Here is an 8914-nt window from a genome sequence, read left to right as displayed (position 1 = left end):
TCTTTCTTTTTTTCATCCTTCTTTCTTTTTCTTTCTTTCTTTCTTTCTTTCTTTCTTTCTTTCTTTCTTTCTTTCTTTCTTTCTTTCTTTCTTTCTTTCTTTCTTTCTTTCTTTCTTTCTTTCTTTCTTTCTTTCTTTCATCCATCCGCTCTCTTTCTTTCTTTTTTCATCCATCCGCTCTTTCTTTCTTTCTTTCTTTCTTTCTTTCTTTCTTTCTTTCTTTCTTTCTTTCTTTCTTTCTTTCTTTCTTTCTTTCTTTCTTTCTTTCTTTCTTTCTTTCTTTCTTTCATCCATCCGCTCTCTTTCTTTCTTTTTTTCATCCATCCGCTCTCTTTCTTTCTTTTTTTCATCCATCCGCTCTCTTTCTTTCTTTTTTTCATCCATCCGCTCTCTTTCTTTCTTTTTTTCATCCATCCGCTCTCTCTTTCTTTCTTTTTTTCATCCATCCGCTCTCTCTTACTTTCTTTTTTTCATCCATCCGCTCTCTCTTTCTTTCTTTTTTTCATCCATCCGCTCTCTTTCTTTCTTTCTTTCTTTCTTTCTTTCTTTCTTTCTTTCTTTCTTTCTTTCTTTCTTTCTTTCTTTCTTTCTTTCTTTCTTTCTTTCTTTCTTTCTTTCTTTCTTCCATCCATCAATCCATCCATCCATCCATCCATCCATCCATCCATCCATCCATCCATCCATCCATCCATCCATCCATCCATCCATCCATCCATCCATCCATCCATCCATCTGTGAGATTTAGGATCTTAACCCTTGGCTTTTTTTCAGGGTCAGGTATAGTTACTTCTTTAAAAAAACCTTAACAGAATCTCATTATTGATAGTTGTTGAAAGCTTCCTTTAATGCATAATTAATCTAAATGGTTTTATTCCTTTCCTCATTTTATAATGAAATCTACTATACTGGTAGAAATCTGGTTTGTGAGAGCACGGTAACTCTGGTAACTCTGTCTCACCAGAATAAAGCAGATATTTATACAAAAGGCACCCAGAAATTGTAGGGAAGAACTCAAGAGGCTGGCTGAACCACAATAAGGAGCGTTCAGAACTACTTATAGCCCCCCACTTTCTCCATCAGTTACATTGTCAGAACATTACAGTAATACAATTACAGCTATTCTTTAGGTGATATACCTCTCCGTGGTGGTCTCCCAACTACCCCCCCCCCAGCAACTATGCTCACCCGCGTGCCTCCGCACGTGCCTGTGAACAAAACACTCCTCCGCTCTTATTGTCCTCTTCGCTCACATCTTTGTCTCAGCAGCCCACCTTCACCCGTGTTTTGATCTATTGTGAACTTCAAGCGAGACTGAATTAGGAAACTAGGAATTAAGCATCGTCACGTTGTGCTGCATTATGGGAACCCTGTGTCGTTTTCAAACGGGGGTCTTTCTTTGTTCGCATACCAAGAGTGGAGAGAGATTGGAAGACATTTTCTTTTTTAATTAGATGAAATTAGAACAATAGAGTCATAGCAGGGATACCAAGGAAAGAGCAAAGTGGAGTAATGCTTTGGAAACACTACCTCCTCATATATTTCTACACATTTTTTCTATTCAGGTCCAGATGTAGCCTCAGATTTCTGTTCAGGAGCAGAATGGGTGAAGGTGTGGATGACTTGTAGATAATTCACCCGAAAATTCGATAGTGTTTGCAATATTAGATGCTTTGCAGCTCACCATGGATGTAAAGTGTGATGGTTTTTGGGTTGCCATTGCCTTCGTGTCTATTCTGCTTTGGCTTCCATTGTTACCCGTGCAGAACTGTTGTTCACCATTTGCTGTAAATTCTAGAGATGGTTAAATACAGGATTTTTAAAAATACATTACTTTTACATTTATAGCATTTGGCTAAGCGGCATTTGGCAAAGCATTTGGCAAAACCATTATTCCTACCACTTACCCTTATTAAGGGCCTTGCTCAGGGGCCCAGCCATGGTAGCTTGGTGTGGCTGGGATTTAAACTCATGATCCACAGTCCAATGCCTTAACCTGAAATACTCAAACCACTAATAACCATGCAGGGTCATTGATTTTATTTTGCCTCTAAGCCAGATTGTTTTTAAATCGTCTATTTGTACCATGATGCGTAATCCTCTACTTCTTTTTTATGACAAGGTTATCATGTTGTGAAAATTTTTTTCAATGGAATAAACCCTTGTACTTGAAGCAGAACAGTGTCTCAACCTGGAGCACCATTGCTAGCCTGCTGACTGCTTAATCCGGAGTCAACCGCTTTGCTAAATGACACAGCGCATTACCTAGTTATTACGGAACAGAGTGGCCGTTATCTCTATTTATCGCCCCAAAGTAAATGTTCTTCTTGAGTGCACTTCCCGTCTCCTTTATGCCTTTCGGTGGGACGTTAGCCGAAATGATGGGGTTCCGCCCATATAATTCAATCGCGCTGGGCTTTATTGTGATTACACATCATCTCAGAGGTGCAGCGTAACAAAAGGCTCTTCCTGGAGATCACAAGGCACGCGGAGAAATAAGCGGCTGTCCAAAACACTACACATGAGGCCGAAGCAGGGAGTTAGTGAGCAGCGAGGGCTGCAGTAAACATCTGATGTCTTGCCCCAAGAGACGTGAGCTGTGGACTAATGTTCATCGTGTCACCTTTTTCTCTCTCTGCATCCTACTCTGTTCTTTTGGGGCGTGTGTGTGTAGGTGTTCGTGACCAATAAGGAAGGAAACACACGGTCACCGGGCGAGTATACTGGTGTTAACGCTTAAACAACGACTTCCTCCCTTTGTTCTCAGATCTCTGAGTGTGTGTGTGTGTATATATATGTATATATGTACAAAGATCACCAATTCGCATTAGCATGAAAGTTAACGATGTAATGCATCGATTAAATAATTGTGCATCGTATACAAGTTGCCATTTGTACCACAAAGCATCGTTTTTTTTACATATTTGCATCTATAAAAAAAAAAAGGTTTATTTATATATAATTATTAGTAGATGCGCTATACTTCTATTATTTCGAAAGCGATTATAATTTGTGCACACTATTTTATATGTAGATCGATTTCTCCTCGCTAAACTGTTTCTCGAACTCATTCTCTCTGCACCCCCGCTGCTACGTTCATCACAACACTATGGAAACCGAGGCGTGTCCTGAGAGCCACACGAAATATAGAATTACATGGCAAAGGTAGAGCTGCATCTTCCTAAAGAAAAATTCATAATCCCAGTCGCTTTATTCCTCCTTTGCTTCTTTCTACTCCGTTTGCGTTGTTCTTTATTTTACTCCTTATTTCTTTTCCTTTATCTGTTCCCACTACTTAGCGTTTTCCCTTTAGTTTAACGTTTATTACGCATTCTACGTTCACGCCGCAGTATCAGTTTGTGCGCGGTGCCCACCGTTTCTACGCACAACGAGACCACGTAGTGTTTCTAGAACGTTCTGGAGCGGTCGTGATTGAGCAGAGCTGGAAGGATGGAGGGAAGAAAGGAGGAGGGTGTGTGGGGGCTTGAGAGATGAGTTTGTTGTGCTTGAAGAGCTGGATCTGGGCCGTGCTTTCCCTGTCTCACCGCCAGCAGCCGCACACACACACACACACACACACACACACACACACACACACACACACACACAGAGGTGGGGAGAGGGTTGGAAAAACAAAGAGAAGCAGAACCTCACACAGGCACAAACAGAGATTTGGTCTTGCATACCGATTCTCCTAAATCTGCAAAGCCATTGTTATTGAGGGTTCAGCTAGACCTCCGAGGTTGGATGAAATGTTGTACGTTGCCTTTTGGGTCCATGTTATGCCTGGGGTGTCTAAAGTGTTTTGTTGTTGTTTTGTTACTTTGCTAGCTTACTAGCTGACCCTGTATTACATTACTTTTACCACATTTTAAGCCCTAAAAGGTTCCACCAGAACATAGAACTTGTCCAGAGGGCCTGATTTGTCCACCCTGATGCTTCTAATGATTTTTCTCTGCATTCGAATGACTGGCTGTTTAGTAACAGAGGTCATTTGCAAGCTGTCACTGGAAACAGGAAGTAAATTGCAGTAAAGAAACCCAGACTTTCCTTTTAGAAGGTGGTCTTGAAACTATGTCACAGTTCCTGTGAATGTCAGTCGTGCTCTTGTTCAGGACCTAAGCGTGTGTGTTTTTTGATGATTGCTAAATCATTACTTTTTCGGAACATGTGTGTACCACGAATTCTCCGCCGTCATTAGCGGGAGAAAGCAGATTTTCTGTAAACAAATTGATGAAATGTGACATACGGATGCAAGTGCCGTTTACTCTGCTGCATGTAAACAATTTCTTGTTCATGTTCAAAAAGTGTTGCATCTTCTTTTTAAGTATACTATATGGGAAAAATATTGGGACACCTGATTTTTCAAGCCATACGTAGCTTTTTCTTAAACTGTTACCACAATGTTGGAGGCACAGGTCTTGTATTGGACGTCTTAGAATGCAGAAGCATCACATTTCCCTTTTACTTGAACTAGTAGACCCAAAGCTGTTCCAGCATGACCATGCTTCTGTTCACAAAACCAGCTTCATAAAGATATGCTTTATATAGATTGGAGTGGAAGATCTTGAGTGGCCTGCTATAGATCTCTGACATCAACCCTATTGAACACCTCTGGGATAAAATGGAATGCTGACTGCACCCCAGGCCTCCTCACCCCACCTGACTTTGCGCTACTTTTATGGCCTTATGGCTGAATGAGCACAAATCTTCACAACCAAAGTTTAGTGGAACATCTGCCCAGAAGAGTGGATGTTATTATAAGAGCAAATTGGGTCTGAATGTGGAATGCGATTTTTCAAAAAGCACAAATGAATCTCATGATCAGGCTCCACACATTTTTTTCATTTAGCGTATAAGTACCATCAGAATATTTACATATTCGCTACGTTTGAATGGGTAATTTCAGAAAGTTTACCACAGCTTCCGATTCACCACAATTCGGTATGTTCATAGCTATTTTATGGGGAAGACATAAATTGTGTTGTAAATCAGAAGCTGTGGCAAGACCACCACCCTAAACCCTTAGTGTAGGGTGTGGGTTCTTTCACTGTGTTTCTGTTAAAAGAGAAAGGTGTGATGTGCAGGAGAAAGGAACGCTAAACCGCATATATGATTCAAATATAGTTCTCCTACATTTACATTCACATTTATGGCATGTAGCAGACTCGTTTATCCAGAGCTATTTACAACTGAGCAGTTGAGGGGGAAGGGTATTAATCAAGCCCCCAACATTGTGAAGCTTGGTGCTGGGATTTGAACTCATTACCTTCAGATTAGAAGTCCATCATCTTTTTTTGTTCTTTAAGTGGGAGTAGAGTAATATATAAGTAGGATATAATAATTTTTTTTATTCTAGTAGGTATATTTTGTCCACCACTTGGAATATGATTGATTGCAATGTTGAAAAAGTGGCATTCCATTTCCTTGTGTGTGGCATCTTCGAGAAGGATCTCAAAATGTAGTGGGGGGGGGTAGATTTTAAATTTATTCATTTATAATAACTAAGGCGTGTTCTGCTTTGCTGCGCATTTTATTTATAGAAACCGATCAAGTTCGGGATCCGACTCCTCTGCTCTCTTTCCCAGCACCTGCATGGATCTTGAGGCTTTTGGCACAGGAACATTCATGATCAAACGAAGTCAGGCAGAGGAACCAGTTATCGGAAATCAAAAGTGTGTTTAATAACCCTGAGCCAACGTTCTCAGGCTTTTGCAATGAAAATCGTTGCTTTTTTTTTTTTTTTTTTTCCCCTTTCCTTTCATTCTTTCTTTTCTTTCTCAATTCACTTCAAAGTGGTTCTATTGACGTAACCAGATTGAGTTATAGAGCTGCCAGAGGGTGAGAATCCATCCCATAAATTATTCTATCATTCAGATAAAAGCATAATATACACAAAGCAGGGGTAGATTCACTGTCTCTCTTACACACACGTTTTATGGCTGTAGGATAGAAGATGTAGGGACAAAATTCTGTGGACACCTGACTGTAAGATTTGTGTGTGCTTTTTAAGAATCCTGTTCCACATTTAGTCTCCATTTGTTGTTATTATATCCTCCACTCTCCTGGAAAGATGTTCCACTAAATTCTGGAGTGTGCTTGTGGAGATTTGTGCTCATTCAGCACAAATCAGAAAAGTAAATTTCTAATGTAGGTATGGTGAGGAAGCCTGGAGTGCATAATAACATTGATCACAAAGGTGTTCAGCAGGGTTGAGATTAGAGCGCGATAGCAGGCCAATCAAGATCTTTCCAGCCTCCCATGTCATGTTTGATCAGGTTCGGATCTTCTAGTTCAAGTAACGGAAAAATGCAAATCAGGTATCCCTGATAGTAGTTTTTCTTGATGGTTAGTTTGGCTGTAGTCTTTTATGGTAAGTTGAGTATTTGGTACAGTTTCACCCCAGGCTGTTTGTTTGTGTTTTTAGAAGAGAAAGCAACCCAGTGTATAAATGAATGCACATACAGATTCTTCAGATCAAGGTTACATCAAACATCAAGTATGGGATCTTCTGTGAAATTTTCAGTGTTGAGCAAATAGTAACGCACGTTACTGAGGAGTGTAACGTAGCTCACATTATTGCAAATAATCACTAATCCGTGTTGAGCAGAAACACATGTCGTTGATGTACTAAGCAGAAGGTTGTCAGACAAGAACTGAAATCTGAGATCCAAAGTCGAGACGAGTCAAAAGCCGTTTCATAGTGTAGCAAGTGATGGTCCAAAGTATAAAGTAAATAATGGGACACACACACACATATACTTGTTACTTTTAACCATTCACTTATTTTCCGTAAATGATGCAGCGCGCTCTCTCGTTCTTTTTGGCACGTGTATTGCAAAGCCCTTTCCTGTGCAGGAGGTGAAGCTTTTTCACTCCCTCTTTCTTGTGATTTTACTTAAATAGGTCAGCAGCTGTTATGAGAGAAACAGAGAAAGAGAAGGAAGAAAATGACAAAAACACAGCCAAGGAAAACAGTTTTTTCTCGCAGCGTGGGCGCTCAGGGACGATCCAGGCAGAACCATCGGCTTTACCAAGATCAGAACCTCTCTGTGCTTACTCTGGCCCCAAGTACATCATTTGATATTGTTAGCCCTATCAATACGAAGGAGGGGGAAAAAAAACCTCCACAATAGCGCCTTGTTATCCCGCTGCATTTTTCTCGCAGTTAGATGTTTTGCTTGGCGCTCAATTCTGGGAACACTCGGGGGCGGTTTGGAAAACTCGGAGGTTGTTGCACCAGGTCGTGTTCTGCCAGTCGTAAGTATTAGATAAGAGGAGGATTTTGCCAGGTTGCGTAAATTTCAATCAATAAATACTGATGTGGTCGAAAAACTAAAGTAAACATGGATGTAGGTGACAACAGGAGCTTAAAATTGATGGTTAATTCCTGCAATGTGTCCAAAGCAGGGTAATTTTTTTAATTCGATTTTATATATAGTTTTTCTTTTTGTAATTCAGAAACATACATATTAAAAACAAACAAAAAACCCCCCCCGGATAAACAGTTAAAAATCCTTTTTTTTTTTTTTTTTAAATAAATAAATAAAAAAATTTAATAAAACCAAATGCAAAGAGAATTTTTTTTCTGCGTTTCCTCAGGATTTATCAATGTAAAAATTGTATAGTTTATGGTTATTTTGGATGCTTGTTGTTAGCCATTGGTGCAGCTTTTGATTGATTCATTAATTAATCACCTTTTTTAAATTGGTTTTTTTAATTATTATAGATTTTATTTATTTGACTTATCATTAAATGAATTAAAAAATAAATTAAATTTAAATTTTTTAAATATTTTATTTACTAACCTTTTGATTCACCGATGGATTAATTTACTGATTCATTCATGGTTTGAGTGATTGTAAAATCACAAGATATTTAGCATTGTGATCTAAGCTATTTTACAAATAATAAAAAAAAATAAATAAAGTTTTAGCGCAGATGATTGATGCAACAGAATTTTAGTTCCATTTTAAGATTTGCAATGTTAATTTTCCGCATGTCAGTTTCTGAGATCGCGCTCTCTCTCTCTCGCTCTCTCTCTCGCTCCTGTGTAAACCAGAGGAAATTAAAATGCTAAATGGATGTTGCACGTTCGTGTTTGCTGACGCACCGGGGTCGAGATTCTGAATCATCCGTGAAAGTGACTCTCATCAACAAGTCTTTACTCCGTTATTTCGGACCACACCTCACGTACACCCACTAAACGATCTTCCATTCACCGTCTTTATTTCTCGTGTCCGCTCAAAACACACTCACCTTCTGCCACTTTACCTCACACACATTGTGAAGTGGTGAGTGCGAGAGTGTGTGCTTTTAGAAAAGCGTGACTCACGACACCACACGGTCACACACACACACACACACACACACAATAAAAAAACGCTTCTCTGCCAAGCGAGTGCTTGCATTTCCATTTAGACGTTCTTCTTCACTCTCACACTGGGAAAAAAAAACAAGTCAGAAAGCACAAAGCTCTTGTTTTTTGTTTGGAGACGATAAAGTGCACTGGAACTGGAGACTCGTTCTTTGTTCAATAAAAGCTCAGTGTTGCAAAGGAGAATTAAAATGTGGGGTTCATTCTTCTTAGAATCTAATTGAGAATTCATCAACATTATGTGTAAGGCTAAGTGTGTGTGTGTGTGTGTGTGTGTGTGTGTGTGTGTGTGTTAACAGGCCATCAAAGCCACGTGTCCCAGTGCCCACCCAACGAATTTGAATGTCGGGGTACAGACGTGTGTATTCACCTGAGCAAGGTGTGTAACGGCATCTCGGACTGCGCGGATGGACGTGATGAAGGCCATCGATGTCTAGGTAACCATTTTCACTTTTTCACCACAACACACACACACACACACACACACACACATATCGCTTCTCTTTTTATTTTAAAATGACCTTGATATTTGGGTATTAT

At 39.6% G+C, this 8914-nt stretch overlaps 2 protein-coding genes across 3 annotated transcripts in view; one reads left to right on the top strand and one right to left on the bottom strand.

The window, feature by feature from the left end:
• Window positions 1-8914, bottom strand: part of fmnl3 (formin-like 3) — a 268194-nt gene that overhangs the window by 118246 nt on the left and 141034 nt on the right. The gene's annotated exons all lie outside the window — the stretch shown is intronic.
• lrp1ab (low density lipoprotein receptor-related protein 1Ab) overlaps window positions 1-8914 on the top strand; it is a 122939-nt gene that overhangs the window by 30048 nt on the left and 83977 nt on the right. For both annotated transcript variants that reach the window (XM_083570453.1, XM_083570454.1), the window contains one exon: window positions 8674-8811. In XM_083570453.1, the coding sequence (XP_083426579.1) occupies window positions 8674-8811 (138 nt within the window). The remainder of the gene's footprint in view (window positions 1-8673; window positions 8812-8914) is intronic.

This window comes from Silurus aristotelis (assembly GCF_946808225.1).
Source record: "Silurus aristotelis genome assembly, chromosome: 19".
Classification (NCBI taxonomy): domain Eukaryota; kingdom Metazoa; phylum Chordata; class Actinopteri; order Siluriformes; family Siluridae; genus Silurus; species Silurus aristotelis.
Note: the sequence above shows the minus strand (reverse complement) of the source record. Positions and strands in the feature narration are given on the sequence as shown.